General features: G+C 60.0%; 1 protein-coding gene and 1 long non-coding RNA gene across 16 annotated transcripts; one reads left to right on the forward strand and one right to left on the reverse strand.

Annotated features, from left to right (window-relative positions):
* The first annotated feature begins 1718 nt into the window (after positions 1-1718).
* MST1R (macrophage stimulating 1 receptor) lies at positions 1719-17443 on the forward strand. 15 transcript variants are annotated; one of them, XR_016214815.1, is made up of 21 exons: positions 1740-3425; positions 6093-6296; positions 6374-6502; positions 6666-6836; positions 7131-7291; positions 7608-7773; positions 7881-8017; positions 10945-11106; positions 11201-11294; positions 11421-11633; positions 11720-11866; positions 11946-12111; positions 12250-12351; positions 12428-12601; positions 13450-13581; positions 13683-13763; positions 13960-14141; positions 14245-14354; positions 14602-14767; positions 15130-15266; positions 16938-17443. XR_016214815.1 is itself a non-coding variant. In XM_070050789.2 (20 exons), the coding sequence occupies exons 1-20, from the start codon at positions 2190-2192 to the stop codon at positions 17191-17193; spliced, it is 4191 nt and encodes a 1396-aa protein (XP_069906890.2). In that variant the 5' UTR covers positions 1765-2189; the 3' UTR covers positions 17194-17443. The 15 variants fall into 15 exon arrangements, 10 of the variants coding, with proteins under 10 accessions (XP_089162371.1, XP_089162370.1, XP_089162369.1 ...); XR_016214816.1 differs by having other exon boundaries at positions 11424-11633; positions 12425-12601; XR_016214814.1 differs by having other exon boundaries at positions 1741-3425; positions 12425-12601.
* Positions 3857-4562, reverse strand: LOC149124365 (uncharacterized). Its single transcript, XR_016214819.1, has 2 exons — positions 4428-4562; positions 3857-4301 (listed from the first exon to the last, which is right to left on the reverse strand). It is a non-coding gene; the product is annotated as an uncharacterized LOC149124365 (long non-coding RNA).
* Positions 17444-19690: the final 2247 nt, after the last annotated feature.

Genomic DNA, 19690 nt, shown 5'->3' on the forward strand with positions numbered 1-19690 from the left:
CGTGTGGGTAATGAAAGGTCTAGGGAGTAGTTGTGGGGACAAACCCTGTGTGAATGTGGTCTCCAGACTGTCAGGATCAGCCTCATGCAGTCTGAGAGGCCAAGATTTTCTGCCACTAAAACCAACCCATGCTGGAGAATGTGGCTGTGTGGGTGAGATACGCCAAGGCAGCACTGCAACAGTTGTACTTACTGTGCTGGCAATGGCCCTGCCCTTGGCCCCAGTCTGCATCACATTGGAATGTGCTTGGTTGCAGGTCACCTACCCAAATTCCAAAGCCCCTGGGGAGCAGTCAAAGGCTTGGTGGGTGCCATTCACCCTACACATATGTCCTGGCTCTTCCATCTGCCTGTTTTCTGCTGGTGTCCCTCTCATTGCTCCTGGTCAGGACAGCAAACCTCTGCCCGTGGGGCCAGGGTCATGCCATACCAGGTGACTGCTACTGATGTTCTGCTGGGGAGCCCCTGAGTACCTCTGTTGGCTGCCATGATCCCGGACGGTTTGCAGCCTCTCTGGAGCTCAGCATCTATTTTGGACAGTGACAGGAACCCTCACACAAAGGTGTGTGCACCTAGAGCAATAAACACCTGCAAGTGTGGGGTGTACCTGTTTGGGGATTGGGGTGAGATGCCAGGAGAACAGGGAAGGTGTTCCTGGTATAGGAGCCAGCATGTGTGATGGGAAGGACCTGATGAACAACCTGGAGGAACTGGCTTATGATAGAACTGCGGGTTCTTCAAACTCCAGGTAGAAGTCTGGCAGTGGGGAGACCTTTAAAGCTGCGGGATACTGTAGTTAGAGACACACCCTGTTCCCCCCAAGCCCCGCTCCTGAGGTGATCTCTGAGTTGCAGAAGGAAGCCTAGTCTTTTGGAGCCATGTTCAGAGAACTAGGAGCCCAAGCAGGGTGAGGGGGGCCAGGATGCGTTCACAGTGACAGATGCCAGGGCAGTTGGGCAGGTGCTAAGCCAGCAGTGGACTGCATCTGGTGAGTTCACCTTGGTGAGGAGCTTATACTTGGCACCTCAGGCTCCACTAACTGACCCCTATCCCCCACCCCTGCCGCGTCTTGCCTGCTCTCTCCTGCAGAGCCAGCAGAAGGGGAGAGGGGAAGGGATGCTCCTGAGGACCCCTGCTGTTGAGGACCAAGGCCGCCTGAGGGGCGCCAGCCTGGAGGCAGCTATCCGTGTGGCCACACGGTGGCAGCAGAGAACCAACTGATGACTAGTGCACTCGCCACCCCAAAAAGTGGCTTGGTTGGAGCGACCCTGAAAGGCTTGTGAAGCCTCCTCCCAGCCCCCAGAAATCTCTCATGTTTCTAGGCACATGCTGGGGCCGTTTCATTTCAACTTTACCCCGCGTGACCATCCTTGGACGTGTTGACGGGAACCGCCCCGTGTTTTTTGCTGGGTGTTTATTCATTTCCGGGCCAGTTTTGGTCTGGGAGGGGAGTGACTTTCATGTTGCCTTGGGCGTTGTGTCCTGCGCGCACTGGGTGTGGCGGCCCCGTGTTCTACTTCCTCCCAGTCACCAAGTGCTCACGAAGCTCCTGCCCAGAGGCGGGGAGAGTCCAGCACACCTACGTCTCACACCTCCTTGCCGGTGACAACTCAGGACAGGCTCCCTGAAGGCTGTGCCCTTGTGCGGGGACACTCCTCCCCCACCCCCCATGCCTCCCCTCTGGTCTTCCACCCAACCTGGTCACTGCTCCCCACGCAGTGGACACCGGCGTCTGAGGAGTTGCTTCACAGGGGGAGCCAAGGTTGTCCTGTGCCCGCTTCTCACCCTGACCCCAGCCCGCGTGGGGGAACGGCACGCTTGGGCTCCGGCCTGTTCGCGTGGCCCCAGCCACTCCGGGCCACTGGGGACAAGGTGTGGGCGCCAGGCTGGGAAGGGCGGGCCCTGGACGCGGCGCCTCCGGGAGCCCCGCCCCCAGGGCCGGCCCCGCCTCGGCCCCGCGGCCCTGGGGCAGACTTGGTTGGAACTGCGGCTCGGCCGGCAGGTGAAGCGGCTGCCGCGCTGCCCGCCAGGTGTCCGGCGGCCTCAGGTGCTCAGACCCGAGGGCGGGGGAAGCGGTGGGGCTTCGCAGGGACCCGAGGCGAGGGTCGGCTGCCCTGGGACTGTGGGGACCGCAGCCCAGACCTGAAGCCAGCTCCACAGGGATCTCCGAGGGGCCCCACCTCTGCCTCGATGGGGCTCCTCCCGTCGCCGCCGTTGCTGCTGCTGCTGCTGCTGCTGCCGCCGCCGCCCGCGGTGCCTGAGGCCGGCGGGGACCGGAGGTGCCTGCGCTCCCCATACGAGGCTTCCCGCGACTTTGACGTGGAGTACAAGCTGCCCAGCTTCTCAGCAGGCGGCCCGGTGCAGGCCATGGCGACCTTCGAAGGCGGCGCGGATGGGAGTGCGGTGTTCGTGGCCACACGCAATCGCCTACAGGTGCTCGGGCCTGACCTACAATCTGTCGGGAGCCTGGCCACGGGCCCTGCCGGGGACCCTGGCTGCCAGACGTGTTCAGCCTGTGACCCGGGGTCCCAGGACCCACCGGGTGACACCGATATGCAGGTGTTGGTACTGGAGCCGGGGCTGCCCGCGCTGGTCAGCTGCGGCTCGAGCCTGCAGGGCCGCTGCTTCCTGCATGAGCTGGAGCTGGGCGGGGCAGTGCCGCACCTGGCAGCGCCTGCCTGTCTCTTCTCAGCCCACCACAACCAGCCCGAGGACTGCCCAGATTGTGTGGCCAGCCCACTGGGCACCCGCGTGGTCGTGGTCGAGCAGGGCCAGGCCTCCTACTTTTACGTGGCGTCCTCCCTGGACCCAGCTGTGGCTGCCAGCTTTAGCCCCCGCTCGGTGTCCATCCGGCGCCTCAAGGCCGATGCCTCGGGATTCGAACCTGGTTTTCCGGCTCTGTCGGTGCTGCCCAAGCACCTCGCCTCTTACCGGATCGAATACGTGCACAGCTTCCGCGCGGGAGCCTTCGTCTACTTGCTGACCGTGCAGCCGACCAGCGTGGCGGACGCGCCGGGCGCCCTGCACACGCGTCTGGCGAGGCTCAACGCCGCCGAGCCCGAGCTGGGCGACTATCGCGAGCTGGTCCTCGACTGCCGCTTCGCACCTAAACGCCGGCGTCGCGGGGCCGCAGAGGGCGGGCAGCCCTTCCCGGTGCTGCGGGCCGCCCACTCGGCTCCCGTGGGCGCCCAGCTGGCCACTGAGCTGAGCGTCCCCGAGGGCCAGGAAGTGCTCTTCGGCGTCTTCTCCACCGGCAAGGACGGCAGCCCTGGCTCGGGCCTGGCCTCAGTGGTCTGTGCCTTCCCCATCGACCTGATGGACAAGCTGATCGACGAAGGTGTGGAACGCTGCTGTGACTCTGCAGACCACCTAGCCCTGCGCCGGGGCCTCGACTTCTTCCAGGCGCCCAGTTTGTGCCCCAACCCGGTGAGCAGAGAGCAGGGGCCCTCCCTGAACTGTGTGTGCACAGCTGAGCACAGGACAGGGTGTTTTCCTTGCATCACCGAGGGGTCTGGCAGGGGAGGCAGGCAGAGAGATGCATTCCCTTCCACCCAGCTCCCCTGTGCTGGGGGTGGTCTAAGAAAGGGGCTCATCCCCAGCCCGGCTGGCCCCCGTTGCTACCTTGCTTTGTTCTGTCATTCTCCCGCACATCATAGCCTCTGATTTTCTTAAGTACTTCCCCCGCTCACGTAAGGGTGGTCTCACTTTGCCAGCCCAGCTCCCAAACTCTGGGTAAAATGGTGATGGGCAACCCCTCCTTGCCCACTCCTTGATACGCTCAGGGCCACACCCCGGAAGAAGAGCCCTGCGCACAGACCCAAATCCAGACATGCAGAAGACGCTGGCAGACTCACAGCTGCTTGCCAACAGTTTCGCTTTCCCTCTGGGAGCACTTGCTTTGCTCTGCTTTCCAAAGGGGGTGGAACTGGCGCTGTCAGAGAAACATCCCCCCCCCCCCCCAGCCTCTCTCTGCCAGGTTCCAGGGAGTCTCCTAGTCTTTAAAGTCTGGGGGCTGGGCAGGAGCCTGCATGGGCTGGGCTTTGCTAGCTTGTTATCCAAAGGTGATGGGAGGGGGCCCTGGGGGGGAGGCAGCTTGGCTGGGGAAGGTTCTGGAAGCCTCACCCCAGTCTTGTGCAAGCAGCTATAAACATCTGGGAATGAGTAAGGGCCTAGGACGGGCTGGTTGGGGTTGGGCCACCACAGACTGTCTTCTGCCGTAGTGGAGGTCCCACAGTCTGTGCAGAACTGGGCACTCCTCACATCAGACCCTGCCCGGGTCTCTCCAGCCATGGTGTCAGCCAGCTGCAGCAGAAACAAACAGGGCATGCCTTAAAATGCTACCCTGAGGACAAAACCAAAATCGATTCCTTGAAGCTATCAAAGCAGTCTTAACTGGGATCTGAGATTAGACCCAGGAAACAGGCTTACCAGGGCATTGCCGAGTCTTCCATTAGGCTGTCCCACAGCCATGGCTCTCAGAATCTCTGGTCACCTGCACCCTGCCCTGACTTCTCTGCTGACTCCTTCCCAGCTCCTCTTAGAAGTTCCAGAGCTGGAATGGGCGGTGGGAGGGCTTCAGCCTCCTTCCCTCAGTGTGGGTTGGGAGGGCCTGAGGCTGGAGACTGTTCTCTGGGCCTGGGCAGCCCTGGAGAGAAAGAACCTTTCCCCAAATTGGCTAGCGATCAGTGGGTCAGAAAACACCCAGCACACTGGCCAGTGCCAGGCTCCAGAAGGACCAAGCTCAGGCCCTGCCCAGAGGCCGCCAGTCCCTGAGGATGTGTGTGAACCAGACTGTGCAATGTTTGTCTGGGTTCTGGGCATGCAGACACTGGAGCAGTACCCACCGTGTGCTCAGAGCGGTTGGCCTCAGGAAGCCTGGGGGGCTCGGGGCTACACGTAGGGTCCCTGAGTTCATGTAGGGGGCAGGTCCTCCATGGGACATTGGACACCTACATGTTTTCAGGAGTCAGGGGCCCCTGGGAAGCCTGGGAACACAGAGCTAAGATCCTGGAGCGTAGAGGCGAGAGGCAGGGGTGTGGCCCTGGCTGCGTGAGGGCCTCTTTCAACTCCAGAGCCCCACCTGGCCCTGAGTCACGCTGAAAACACCTGGCAGGCTCCCGGCCACTTTCCTGACTCAACCGAGGACAAAGTCCCGGTGCCTACACACCCAGGCTCAGACCCAGGGTGCTGGGATTTCCAGACGTAGCTCTGCACACCTATTCTTGTCACCAGGGCTCCTGAGATCTCAGGAGTGGGGAAAGCCTGTGTGGCCTGCTGGAGTCTCTCACCTTGAGGGTTGCCCTCAGGGCAGGCAAGGGAGAGTCCTGAGCACCCAGGACTTGGCACTACCTGGTACTCAGCTCCAGCACTTCAAATTCATACCCTGGCTTCCTGTTTCTCTAGAATCTTCCACACACCTGTCCTGAGGGATGAGTGAAGCCCATCCCTAAGGGTAAGGGACAGGTTAGTGTCTCCCAGCCTCTGGGGCCTGGCACTCATGCTGGAGAGCCTTGGTTTATCCCTTTTATACCAGCACAGGTATATGGTCTCAGAAGGACCATATTACCAATTTTGTGCTGGCCAGTTAAGCTCCAAGTTCAGCCCCATATGCTAGTGGGGAAAGTGAAGTTCAGGGGAGAGTGTAGGGACGTGGACATGGAGAGGCAGAGCAGAGCCAGCAGGGGGCAGGAGAGGACTCTGATTAAGATCGCAGACTTCACCTGGCTCCTCTCCCAAGAGGCTGAGGTCTTAGTCCAGAGACCAAACCTCTCTGGGCCTGCTTTCTCATCTGTGAAATGCATTGATGCCAACGCCTGCTCTGTGGGGGGCCTGTGAGGTGGAATGGGGCTGGGTCTGTAAGTGGACATGGCAGGGCAGGGCTGTGAGGAAAGGTGAGCTGGCTTCCAGCCTAGACCTCCTTCCCTGTCCCCGCTACCTCTTAGAGCCGTGTGGTGGAGGTAGGGGACAGGTAACTAGTGGGCCCAGGGCTTTCTCCAGTTAAGCCATTGAGTGCAGGCGTTGTGGGCGGCTGCGGGCACTGACAAAGGCCCTAAGGGGTCAGGACACAGAGCTGATCGCTGGTTCATTCCCTAGCCTGACCCTCCCCAGCCTGTCCCGGAAGCCCCCAGCCCCAACATTAGCTGCCGCCATTTCCCTCTGCTGGTCAGCAGCACCTTCCAACGTGTGGACCTGTTCAATGGACTGCTGGGCCCAGTGCAGGTCACCGCACTGCATGTCACACGCCATGGCAACGTCACCGTGGCCCACATGGGCACAACTGATGGGCGTATCCTGCAGGTAGGTTCCTCAGCCCCCAGCCCCCAGCCCAGGGCCCTGTCCCCATCCGCCTTTGGCTCATAGCTCACCTGTCTCAGGTGGAGCTGGCCAGGTCACTCAACTACTTGCTGTATGTGTCCAACTTCTCACTGGGCAGCAGTGGGCAGCCCATTCAGCGGGATGTCAGTCGCCTAGGGGACTACCTACTCTTCGCCTCTGGGGACCAGGTAAGCAGGGCAGGCGCAGGCTGGGGACAAGGCTTGTAGGAACTTAAGCTCTTAGACAATCCAGGGAGGCACTGACAGATCTCACGACGGGACCAGGAGGGACTCTGGGGTCAAGTTCCCCCACCTACCAGCAAGGCTTGAGCCTCCTATCTGCTACCCCAAGGTCTTCCAGGTACCTATCCGGGGCCCTGGCTGCCGCCACTTCCTCACCTGTGGACGCTGCCTGCGGGCACAACGTTTTATGGGCTGTGGCTGGTGTGGGAACGTGTGTGGCCGGCAGGAAGAGTGTCCTGGCTCCTGGCAACAGGACCACTGCCCACCTGAGCTCACTGAGGTACAGCTTCCCTGGCAGGGCCCAGGTGAGGGTGGGACATGCGGGGCCTAGGGTGGGAGTCAACAAGTCTTGACCGTGATCTAAGGCCCAAGTGTCCGCCCTATCTGTAAGGAGGGTGTTCCTGGCAGAGGGGGTGGCACAGGCGAAGACTCTGAGACCAGAAAGGGCTCGAACAAGGACCAGCAAGGAACCCAGAATGGCCGGATTGTGGGCCAGGCAGTGTGGGGGGATAGCAGATGGCATTGAGAGAGCCCAGCCCCCGCAAGGACTCAGCCTGTCTTCCCTCCACTTAAGTTCTACCCCCACAGTGGACCCCTACGGGGCAGCACGAGGCTGACCCTGTGTGGCTCTAACTTCTACCTGCACCCGTCCGGTCTGGCACCTGAGGGAACCTACCGGGTCACTGTGGGCCACAGTCCCTGCCAGCTGCTGCCCAAGGACACCTCACACCTCAGGTACAGCGCACGCCCCGCCTTCCCTGTCCCTGATGGAGGCAGCCAAGGAGCCTGTTGGCTGTGAGACCCTGTCCTTGGCTTAGCTGCGTGGCTCTGGTTGTTTGTGTCCCTTTCTGAGCCCACACATGCCTTACTTGTCTGTTTAGTCATGGACCAGGCCAGGTTAGCCCCTGTCCCACCAGCACCTGCCCTGGAGGAAGACATGGGTGGGGAGACATCTTCAGCAGGGTCAGAGGAGCCCTGCAACTGGTGGTATACCTGGGGCCAGGCCTGCGTGAGTCCTGGCTGACCTCCCGGGGTTCCCTTGATGCCCCAGCCGAGTGCCCCGCAAGGACCTGGCAGAGGAGCTTGAGTGTGAGCTGGAGCCCTTGGGTTCCCAAGCAGTGGGGACTACCAACGTCAGCCTTACCATGACCAACATGCCGCCCGGCAAGCACTTCCGGATAGATGGCACCTCTGTGCTGGGAGGCTTCTCTTTCACGGTGAGGCCCCCTGCCCCGTCCATGCACTTGTGTGGTGGGTGGTAAGGAAAGGGCAGGGCTTGGAGGGGAGGGCCCGCTCCAGCTAAACCATCTCTCTGTCCTCTTAGGAGCCGGTGCTGACAGCAGTGCAACCCCTGTTTGGCCCTCGGGCGGGGGGCACCTGTCTCACCCTTGAGGGCCGGGGCCTGTCTGTAGGCTCCAGCCGGGCTGTGCTGCTCAATGGAACCGAGTGCCTGTTGGAACGGTGCGTGCCAGCAGGCAATAGGGTGGGGAGCTTCACGGGTGGGGACCTGAGTCCTGTCAGGGTAGAGGGAAGAGGGCCTGGTAACAAGGTCAGCATGGGGAACAGTTTCTGGGAGAACTATCTGCTATCCTCTCCAGCCCAGAGGCAAGAGAATCCACTGGCTTTGGCCAAGGCCCTGGGGTACCTGTTCCCTACCTGCCTGTGGGGAGCAATCCGGACTAGACTAAGTTACTCGAATTAGGACTTATTCTATGCATCTGCTCTCCCACAATATGGCGCTGGGAGAGAAGTAAACAGCTTCCGCACAGCTGCCTCCAGTTCAACCAATTAACTGTAGGACTTGCTCCTGATTGGAGAGCAGCGTACTCAGCCGAGTTGGGATTGGCGGAGGAGGACTATAAAGGAGGAGAGAGACGGCATGCACCAGGAACATCTATGGGGAACATCTAAGGGAACCCGTGCAGCCCCCAGAGAGCCGGCCGGCGGTGTGCCGCTCCCCTGCGGAAGTGGGGAATGCGGCCAGGGGGAACTGCCCTTCCACGGAGGTGGAAGGGATAGTAGCCAACCCGGGAAGAACCAGCAGCAAACCCGGGGAGGGCCGAGCAGACGAAAGAACAGCGCAGGGTCCTGTGTCGTTCCTCCACGAAGAGGGGGAGCGACATAATGGTGCCGTGACTCGGATAGGAAACCTAGCTTGGATAGGAAACCTAGGACGGATAGCAAACTTAGGAGGGAAGAAACGGGAAGAACTAGGGAAAATATCGGAGAGAGAAACTAGCAAACAGCCTAGGGAAAAGCCGGACGAAAAAGGAGCCGGAAGAAGCTATTGAAAGCCTAGGCATAGACTCGGATACGGACTACGGGGGGAAGCTGGGAGAAATCTCTAAGGTCGAAAGCGAAAGGGAAAGCTAGAACAAACAGACTCGGACGCGGACTGTGGGGAGAGGCCAGGAGAAATGAGGGAGGAATATTGTTGGAAGAAAACTTGGGGAAACATACCGGGTAGAGAAAAATGTTAGGGAAATTGAAGCCGCGGGGGGCAGGCCGAGGCGGAAACGAAAGCCACTTTGGGGTTCTCAAGTTAGCCCGGGAATAGGGGGCGAAAAGTTGAAACTAGAAGCTGAGACGCAAGCCAGATTGGGATCCGTCTGATTAGCCCGGGGAGCAAAGGACGGGAAGCCAAATCGTGAGGCGGAGACGTACGCTGGGTTGAATTCGCCAGACTAGCCCGGGGAACTTAGATTGAATCCTAGTGGTGGAGACGCAAGCTACGCTGTGTTACTCGCGGAAGCCGCCGCGTGCAGAGAGAGCACGGGGCGTGAGTAGATAGGGAACGGGGCTGGCGTAGGCCGTGGTTCAGACGCGAAAGGGTTAAGCGTGGAGACCGCGGACCGCGCAAAGCCGGGAAGCCGCGCAGATGAGGCGCGGGCTGAAGCGGCTCAGAGCCGGCGAGGCGCGGAGAAGCAGCCTCGGGGCGGAGCCCGCTGGCGGGGCGAGGCGCCGGGAAGCTGCGCGGAGCCGTGAAGCTGCCGGCAGGGCGAGGCGCCGGGAAGCCGCGGGGATAAGAGAAAACAGAAGTTTAGAAATGGAATGAGAGCGGGAAGCTGCGGGGATAAGAGAAACAGAAGTTTGGAAGTGAAGTAAAAGAGAAATGGGAATGCTGGAAGATAGAAGTGAAATGGGAGAGGTAGGAATGCCCGGAGATAGAGAAATAGAGAAAAATAAGGCCTCCCCTCAACATGCCAATTAGAAGGCTTGGATTCGGTCTGCCTAATCAAGTGAGGCGATGAGCACCTGCGGGCAGCTAGCAGCTTATGCGCCGCAGGTCACCGAAGACAGGCACGAATTAACATCAGTAAGGCTTCCCCACAATACAACAATATTAAGCTTGGATTCGGTCTGCCTGATTTAAGGCGGTAAGCGCCAGCAAAGCTCGACCAGAGTATGAGCTGCAGGTCACCGAAGATAGGCACGAACCAACACTAATAAGTCTCCCCCACAATACGGCAATGAGAAGGCTTGGATTCGGTTTGCCTGATAGGTTTTGTAAACACCTGCAGGCAGTTCTAGCAGAGTAGAGCATGCGCTGCAGGGCACCGAACACAGGCATGCATCAGCGCCTAAAAACCTCCTCACAATGGCGAAGAGAGGACCCGGATTCGGTTTTCCTGATTGATAGGACTTGTAAGAGCCTGTGGCAACTCTAGCAAGTAGAGCAGAGTGTGTTCCGCGGGACACCGAAGACAGGCGCGTATCAACGCTAAAAAATAAAAAGAAAGGGGGATCTGTGGGGAGCAATCCGGACTAGACTAAGTTACTCGAATTAGGACTTATTCTATGCATCTGCTCTCCCACAATATGGCGCTGGGAGAGAAGTAAACAGCTTCCGCACAGCTGCCTCCAGTTCAACCAATTAACTGTAGGACTTGCTCCTGATTGGAGAGCAGCGTACTCAGCCGAGTTGGGATTGGCGGAGGAGGACTATAAAGGAGGAGAGAGACGGCATGCACCAGGAACATCTATGGGGAACATCTAAGGGAACCCGTGCAGCCCCCAGAGAGCCGGCCGGCGGTGTGCCGCTCCCCTGCGGAAGTGGGGAATGCGGCCAGGGGGAACTGCCCTTCCACGGAGGTGGAAGGGATAGTAGCCAACCCGGGAAGAACCAGCAGCAAACCCGGGGAGGGCCGAGCAGACGAAAGAACAGCGCAGGGTCCTGTGTCGTTCCTCCACGAAGAGGGGGAGCGACACCTGCCCTCCAAGAGGTCTTCCTGGGACTGCCCCCTCTTCAGATGGAATCACAGAAGCCGGGGGTGGGGGGGACAGTGCTAGCAGGAGGTTGGGGAGGGATAAGCAGGCCCCCAGAGGAGGTGGCCTGGCCGTCACAAGGGCAGGGGTTGCCCCTGAGCCCAATCCCGTCATTCCTGCAGGGTCAGTGAGGGGCAGCTTGTATGCACCACACCCCCTGGGGCTGCCACGGCCAGCGTCCCCCTTCGCCTGCAGGTGGGGGGTGCCGAGGTTCCCGGCTCCTGGACCTTCCACTACCGGGAAGACCCTGTCGTGCTGGGCATCAGCCCCAACTGTGGCTACACGTGAGTGCTACCTCCTCACCCCCTCTGGCTTCCGGGGAATGAGGAAGCTGGCCTTGGAGAGCACCCAAAACCGAGCACCCTGCCTTCTCCACAGTGGCTCCCGTGTTACCATCCATGGCCAGCATCTGACTTCGGCACAGTACCTCGTGCTGTCATTCAATGATGGGCACAGGGCAGTGGAGAACAAGGTGAGCAGGCGCTGGCCAGGAGGGAGGCTGCACCAGTCTCCTGAGCTCCAGCCCACTCCATGCTGAGCCCAGGAGACTGGGGGAGCCACGGGTGGGAGGCCTGGCTAACTCTCATGTGGGTCCCAGCAGTGTGAGGGGCGGCTTCCGGAGCAGCGTCAGTGCCACCTGCCTGAATATGTGGTCCGAGGTCCCCAGGGGTGGGTGACGGGGAGTCTGAGTGCCCGGGGAGATGGAGCTGCTGGCTTCACTCTGCCCGGCTTTCGCTTCCTGCCACCGCCCCATCTGCCCAGCGCCGACCTAGCCCCACTGAAACCAGAGGAGCGTGCCATTAAGTTCGAGGTAGGTGTGGGGCCGGGGGCAGGGAGAGAGGGGGATCCAGAGGTAGGGGCCGGGCCACCGGCTGCTCCTCATGACCATCTCTGCAGTATATTGGGCTGGGCGCTGTGGCTGACTGTGTGGACGTGAACGTGACCGTGGGAGGCGAAAGCTGCCAGCATGAGCTCCGAGGAGACGTGGTTGTCTGCCCTCTGCCCTCCTCCCTGCAGCTTGACAAGGATGGCGCCCCATTGCAGGTAGGCAGCCCAGCCGGCCCTCTGCGGGAAACGGGGCCCAGGGCCTGCGGGCCAGGCCTGAGCTCGCACCTGCCTTTAGGTCTGCGTGGATGGTGCATGTCACGACCTGGGCAGAGTGGTGCGGCCAGGCCCACAGGGAATCCCACAGAGCACGCTCCTTGGTGTCCTGCTGGCCTTGCTTGTGCTTGTGGCCGCCCTGGCCACCGCACTTATCTTTAACTATCGGTGGAAGAAGAAGCAGCAAGGTGAGCTTCCCACTCCCACTGTGGCTCCGCCTCTACCCCAAACAGTGGCATCTCCAAGACCCTGGGTTCTCCCTCACCTCCTCGGTGGGCCCGTTAGGAACTTGGAAAGGTCGGCTACCAGGGGCTGTCTTTCCACAGTCCTTTCTCCCAACCTGGATGACCTGGCATCCCTGGACCAGACTCCTGGAGCCGTGGCCCTGCCTCTTCTCCGCTCGGGTTCTGACTACAGAAGTGGTGCTGGTGAGATGATGGGGGCTCTGAAAGCTAGGGCCACCCCTTCTCCCCACAAGCCTCTCATTCTGTCTCCCCACAGCAGCCCCTGCCGGCAGTGAGTCCTTCTCAGACAGCGGGGATGGGACCTGTGTCCCGCTGCTGCAGACAGAGTCCATTCTGCTCAGAGACCTGGACCCTGCACTCCTGGCCGAGGTCAAGGATGTACTGATTCCCTACAAGCAGGTGGTCACCCACAGTGACCAAGTCATTGGCAAAGGTATGGGGGCCTAGCAGGGCTGGGGCCCAGGTGGAGTCCAGAGGTGATAGGGCTCATAGGACAATCTGGCAAGATTCTCCTGCAGCCTTTCCTCACCTGTGTGGAATATTGGGACAGCACTGACCCTGAACGCCCCCATGTGCTCGCCTGGGAAATAGGGATTAGGAGTGTTCTACCTTCAGGGGGTTCTGGTACAGATTAAGTAGGATTGGAGGGCTGTAGGCTTTGCCATCACGAAGCTGCTGCTCATTGTTTTTTGTTTGTTTGTTCATTTTGCTTTGTTTTTAAGATTTATTTATGGGGCCGGCACTGTGGCATAGCTGGTTAAACCAATGTCTGCAGTGCTGGCATCCCATATGGGCACCAGTTTGAGTCCAGACTGCTCCACTTCTGATCCAGCTCCCTGTTAATATGCTAGGGAAAGCAGCAGAAGATGGCCTAGGTGCTTGGGCCCCTGCGCCCATATGGGAGACCCGGATGAAGCTCCTGGCTCCTGGCTTTGGCCTGGCCCAGCCTTGGCCACTGTGGCTATTTAGAGAGTGAACCAGAGGATGGAAGATTTGCTGTCTCCTTCTGTTTCTCCCTCTCTAACTCTTTCAAATAATAAATGATACATAATAATAAATGTTTCAAAAATAAATACTTTTAAAGATTTATTCATTTATTATTTGAAAGTCAGAGAGGGAGGAACAGAGAGAGAGATCTTCCACCTGATGGTTCACTACTCAGATGGCCACAACAGCCAGCAATGAGCCAGGCAGAAGCCAGGAGCCAGGAGTTTCTTCCAGGTCTCCCACATGGATGGCAGGCTCCCAAACACTTGGGCCATCTTCTGCTGCTTTTCCCAGGCCATTAGCAAGGAGGTGGATTAGAAGTGGAACAACCAGGACACAAACTGGTGCCTATGTGGGATGCCGGCACTGCAGGTGGCGACTTTACCCATGTTGCCACAACACCGGCCCCTACTGCTTGTTTTTAAGGTGAGATAGGCCCTTCTGGTGTCTGAGGTCTGGCTGCCAATGAGAGGGTGTGGTCTGAGCCACAGCACTGGGGAGCTTCTGTCACCATCTCCTTCTCCCAGGTCACTTTGGAGTTGTCTACCACGGAGAATACACAGACAAGGCTCAGAACCGAATCCACTGTGCCATCAAGTCACTGAGTCGTAGGTGGGATGGAGGCTGGGAGGGCAGGGGGAGGAGCCCCAGGCCGGGAAGGTCCTCCTTCCTGCCGTGCCCCCACCTGGTTGAGAGAACCTGAGCAGCAGCCTTTCTCCTCTCCCCACCTGACCCCTGTAAAGAGGTAGGGTACAAACAGCCTCAGTGCCCTGGGCTGAGGGCCTGACTCAGGCTGCTCCACAGGCATCGCCGACGCACAGGAGGTGGAGGCCTTCCTGCGAGAGGGGCTGCTCATGCGCAGCTTGCACCACCCCAACGTGCTGGCCCTCATCGGCATCGTGCTGCCCCCCGAGGGGCTGCCCCAGGTGCTGCTGCCCTACATGCACCACGGAGACCTGCTCCAGTTCATCCGCTCACCTCAGCGGGTCAGTGCCCAGCTGGCCCTGGGTGGGTGGCGAGAGGGGGCTTGGGAAGCAGCTGAAGATGGAGCTGCTCCACCCTGGCTCACCAACCTCTTCTGTCCCCCAGAACCCCACTGTGAAGGACCTCATCAGCTTCGGCCTGCAGGTAGCCCGTGGCATGGAGTACCTGGCAGACCAGAAGTTTGTGCACAGGGACCTGGCTGCTCGGAACTGCATGTAAGGGGCTGGAGTCCCCGGGGTCAAGCAAGGTGGCCTATGAGGGTGTGCAGTGGTCCAGGGCTGCCTCAGGGAAGGACCACTCCGGCCTTTGCCGCATGTCCCCTCCTCTCTGGGCCCCAGGTTTTCCATCTGCCTGGTGTAGGCTAAGATTGGATGCCATGGCTCTGAAATTCTGTAAGGATCTGGAACAGGTGGCATCAGGGTCTGGTGGAGGCCAATCCTAAGTGTGACTGCCCCCTCCCAGGCTGGACGAGTCATTCACGGTCAAGGTGGCTGACTTCGGTCTAGCCCGTGATGTCCTGGACAAGGAGTACTACAGTGTTCAGCAGCACCGCCATGCTCGCCTGCCAGTCAAGTGGATGGCACTGGAGAGCCTGCAGACCTACAGATTCACCACCAAGTCTGATGTGGTGAGGCCTCACCTGCCCTGGAGCCCACATGACCTCAGTGCCCTGGAGCACCCCGCCTTGCCCATCAGCCCTGTGTGATCCGAGCTCAGGGCATCCCCAGGCTGGGCTGCTGCCCTAGCTCCTCTGTCCACCTCGTGGGCAGACAGATGCGAGATGCAATCTGACACCTGCCAGGGCTGTGAACTCAGTGGCTCCTCACACACAATCTGGTGCCAGCTGAGGTTGTGGGAGGAACCGTGAGCTTTGGGCCTAGGGCACAGTCTCCCACTTCCAACTGAAGGACTCTGGGAGGTGGAGGACCAGGGGGCCCCTTACCCCCAAGTCTGGGGTGAAAATTGAGTCCCCTCCTCTGTCTCCCACAGTGGTCCTTTGGCGTGCTGCTGTGGGAACTGCTGACTCGAGGCGCCCCCCCGTACCCCCACATTGACCCTTTTGACCTCCCCAGCTTCCTGGCTCAGGGCCGGCGCCTGCCTCAGCCTGAGTATTGCCCCGATTCTCTGTGAGTATTCAGGGGTGGGACTGGGGTGGGCGCTGGGCTCCGAGGACAAGGAGGGGGCAGCAGACACAAGTCCCTCCTGGCTTTCTGACTGGCACTTTGGTTGACCAGGAAAGGCATCCTGAGTAGGCCTCAGTTTCCTTCTCTGTGGGCTCGTTCTGTCCCTCCCACCCCCCAGCGCAGGGCAAGATGCTGCGAAGGCCTCGTGGTTGCCATGGTAACAGCATTCTGAACTCAGAGTCTGGGTTGAGGCCAGCGATTTGATTTCCCAGCACCACTCTCCGCAGCTCCTGCTAAGGGCTGCGCTTTCCCATCTTTTCCACTCACTTAACCTCAAGGAAAGGTTCCATTAATTCCCACACCAGCCCCCTCGGCACCTCCACCCCAGGGCTGGTTCTGCAGCTGCAGGTGCCGGTTCCTTCAGGCACGGCAGCCACTGCGTGACTGGCAGGGCCTGTGGGGTGCAACTGGTGCCGGGCTCGGTTTCAGCAGCAGCAGCAGCAGGCATGCCTCGGCTGTGCCCAGGTCTGCATGGTTAGAACAGGAAGAACCAGGTCACAGGTAAAAGGAGTTGATGACTGCTGTCTCGGGCTGTGTTCCAGACAGGGTGTGAGTAACCCTGCCTTGGATTTGCTCACTGATGCATCTGGTTTGAAGTAAGGGAGGTGAACTGCGCTGCCTCCCTGCACCCAAGTTGGGCTCCCTGAGAGAGATGGAGATCTCTGCACGGGTTACCTGGTGAACTAGGGGTGAGGGAAGCAGGACTGGCAGAGGGAGGAGTCGGGCTGTGATGCAGACGCAGGAGAGGCTGCAGCTCCTCCCCACGGGGCCTGCTTCACGTGGGGGCCCTGGCCAGGCCCGTGTACCAGACACCTGTCATTGACCACAGGCTGTCCCTGGCGTGGGGCGTGTCGGTTTGGGAGGAGTTCTCATAGGGTGAAGTTAACAGCCATCAGCAGGCGACCCTTGTAGCCACATGGAGAGTAGAGGGCACTCCCCAGCGTCCACTCCACCGCGGCGGCTCCCTTTTCCTCCCCGCGCCCCACTTTCCTCCTCTGTAAAGAGGGGCGACGACAGCACCAGCGTCCGAGAGCTCTGAGATATAATGCATGGGGCACTTGCAGAACCACGAAGGGTGGCGATGACATCCCCCAGCTAGTAGGGTGCGCACTAGGACCTGCCAGGCGAACCCAGAGAACCTGTTTTGGGGAGCTATGGAGCCACTGGTGCTGCCCAAATGCTCACTTCCTCATTCTGCTGAAATTCCCATTTCCCCAGAGCCACATTTCCTTCCTGGTAGATGCGTGGTAAGAGCCTGTGCGCTGAGCCCTCTGCTAAGCCCTCCGTGGGCAGCCCCTCACCCTGCGCCCTGGCTGCTCTGTCGTCAGAGGATGACACCCAGGCACAGAAGGGTTAAGGAACACGCCCAGGATCACACAGCTCAGGCCGTGGGCCGCAAGATCCCAAGCTCTTAATCCCTGAGACAACTCAGCCTCTGCTGGGGGAACGGCAGGGCTGGACCAACAGTCTCAGTGATGAGAGGCGATGTTGGGCACCAGGCCCTGCCGCCTGTCCTCGTCCCCAGGGGGTCCGCCGGGGGTCACTAGCTGATGAGTGGCCCAGAATCCCTGGGTGAGGGGGTCTCCTGTCCCTGACATCCCTCTCCTGCCGTAGCTACCTAGTGATGCAGCGATGCTGGGAGGCGGACCCGGCGGCACGACCCAGCTTTGGAGTGCTCGTGGGGGAAGTGGAGCAGGTCGTGGCCGCCCTGCTTGGAGACCACTATGTGCAGCTCTCTGCCGCCTACGTGAACCTGGGCCCTGGTGCCTCGGATGAGGTGAAAGTGCTCCTAGAACAGCCGCAGCCCTCACCTGTGCACCAGCACACGTGGCGGCCCCGGCCCCTCTCAGAACCACCTCGGCCCACTTGACCTAAGCCCTGGGCAGGCCCATGGGGGCCGGACTTGCTTGGCGGCATTAAGCTAACCCCAAAATCCCTTTGGGCCCCACCAGGCCGGAGGGCACTGGGCCTTTTGGAGACAACAGGGAGGGGGATCAGGGCACACTGGGGGCCCTGATGTGAGCCACTGAAGCTGATCTTTTTGTACCAAGTATTTATGGAGAACCTGCTGTATTACCCTGCCTGCTGGACTGCAGGAATAAATGCACACTTATGTACAACTTGTGGCAAATGCTGTGAAAGAAGGTGGGAGACTGCTCTGAGGCAGTGGAGGAGGACTGCTCGGGAGAGGTAAGTGGGGAGGCAAGCAGAGCCTCCCAGGAGGTGACGGGCTCGATGAGGCTCTGACTGCCAGAAGTGGGCTTGAGGAAAGAGTCATTGGCAGAGTGAGCAGCACATGCAAAGGTCCTGAGGTGAGAAAGGGGTTGGGTCAGCAAGAAGGATCCAGAGAACAGGAAGGGTGGGCAAGAGATAGATTTAGCTTGCAGGGCCCTGGGGATGATTGGTTGGTACCAAGGGGAGTAGGCCAACTACTCAAGGCTGCGGCAGCCAGGGTGGCTTCTTCCATGGCACTTCCCCAGGGCTCACTGCTCCATCTGCAGCCCCAGTCCTCCACGCCATGAGTGTGGCCTAGAGCCTTGCCTGCTCTCCAACCCTGCCAGCATGGCTCTGGCCCCTGGAGAGAGTTGGGCAAGCAGCAGCAAATCGTCAGCTCCCCACTTTGAAGGAGCCAGCTTGGAAATGCCAACTGCCCAGGCTGCTTATACCCGGGCAAGGCCACTGCACCATAGCCACTAGAGGGCCACGCTGCCCCTGCTGCCCTTCCCTGCCCCCAACCCTGCGGAGGGGCTGGCAGCTGGGTGCCAGGTCCCTGAGCCCAGCGCATGGGTCACCATGTTTCCTCTCCCTCGCTCAGGACACCCATGGCCCATGGCCTCCATCCCTCCACCTGGGAGACTCCAGCTCACTGTCAACAGGCCAAGATCCCTGCTCTCTGGGTTCTCAGGGTACAGGGGTCCACAGATCCTGGAGAGAGCCAGAGGGGGCAGAGACGGACTCTGTCCACCTGTCCCTGAGCTCAGCACCACCGATGCCCCTCAGGGTGGGCCCATGGGGCCTTGTCCCTGTGTACACATGTGCGACAGCCGATGGATCCACTGACACTAGGAGAGAGGCAAGTTGAGTATCCGGGAGCACACCTGGCAGCAGTGGTCCCTGAACCAGTCGGAAAGGATTGTCTCCGTCCCTCCACCACGCAGCCCCCACGCTTTGAAAAATATATATATTTTTATTTAACATAGAGACAGACAAGGATCTTTCATCTACTCAACTGTTCCTAGGTAAGGGGCTCAGAGAGGAGGGGGTCTTTGGACAGGAGGGAAACTCAGCGTGGGAAGGGGTCTAAGAAGGGCAATGAGGGAGGGAGAGAGGTCAGAGCGTGTCAGGTTTCCTGTGCAGCCAGAGCGTGGGGCTTTGAGCCTATTTCTGGTCAGACGCCTCCAAGGCCAGAATTCGCCAGGGAGGAGCCCAATTAAGCACATCCCAGGGTCCTGGATTGTGGCACAGCTGTCTCTGTCTCCATCTCCTGTAGCCCCCAAGCTCTGAGCTCCTTTCTCAGTCACCTGATGGACCCAAGGCCAGCTGGCCGGTCAGGAGCCGAAACTGATTTAGAGCGTCAAACTGCTGACTGGGCTACCAAGGACAGATGGGGAGGGTCCGTTCCAGGCCCCTAGGCAGGCCAGCAGGGACCAGGAGGTTCCTGAGTGGTCTCCAGGGCTGCTGTAGGCCGGTCTGCCTCTTACGTGAGGGAGGCCCAGCAAGCTCAGGTTAGTGCAAGGGGAGGGCTGCCAGTGGGTAGGATGGGCTGAACAGAGCTTGGGAGTCCAGCCTTCCCATCAGCAGCCATGGGGAGGTGGTACCGATTCCTTTGCCTCACCTCCCTCCACCACAGGGCAGTGGGGCTGGGGCAAGTGGGTGCCAGTGTAGGCTGCGAGGAGGCCGGGGTGGGAGCTGGGACTGAGGAAGCAGCAGCTGACTCACACCCTCCTGCTGCCCATTGGTGTGACTGTTGTCTGGCACCTGGAGGCCACGCATGGAGACTGACCTGCTTTGATGGGGAACCCTGGGTCTGGCCCGAGCTTCCCCTCAGGACTCAGCTCTAGCCTTTCAGGGAATTTCCCTGGGACCCAAAGGCTTTCTGGGGGCACATTCACTGTTGCTGGATGTACCCCATTGATTCCCATGTGGAGCTCCGGTGTAGGAGCTGAGGGAGTTGCTGGCTCCTCCGAGGGCCCTGTGAGCACCAGAGGCACCCAATGCCAGGGGCAACCTCACCTTCTCTCCTGCCTGCTCCCTGCCTGCTCCCTTTCAGGTTGCTCTCACTACTTGTATACTCTTGTGGCTGGCCTTGGACTGGGCACTGGGGCCTGGGATGGCTCAAGAAGGGTGGGGTGGGGGGTGGGGCTGGC

Source organism: Oryctolagus cuniculus, chromosome 10 (genome assembly GCF_051225735.1).
Source record: "Oryctolagus cuniculus isolate XC-2025 breed Fujian yellow rabbit chromosome 10, ASM5122573v1, whole genome shotgun sequence".
NCBI lineage: Eukaryota > Metazoa > Chordata > Mammalia > Lagomorpha > Leporidae > Oryctolagus > Oryctolagus cuniculus.

Excerpts from the sequence above, each read along its gene's own strand:
- MST1R (XM_051852418.3), top strand. The coding sequence starts at position 2,190 with ATGGGGCTCCTCCCGTCGCCGCCGTTGCTGCTGCTGCTGCTGCTGCTG. Across the intron at positions 11,295-11,420 it reads ACAGGGCAGTGGAGAACAAG|CAGTGTGAGGGGCGGCTTCC; the intron begins GTGAGCAGGCGC and ends TGTGGGTCCCAG. Across the intron at positions 15,267-16,937 it reads GAGTATTGCCCCGATTCTCT|CTACCTAGTGATGCAGCGAT; the intron begins GTGAGTATTCAG and ends CTCCTGCCGTAG.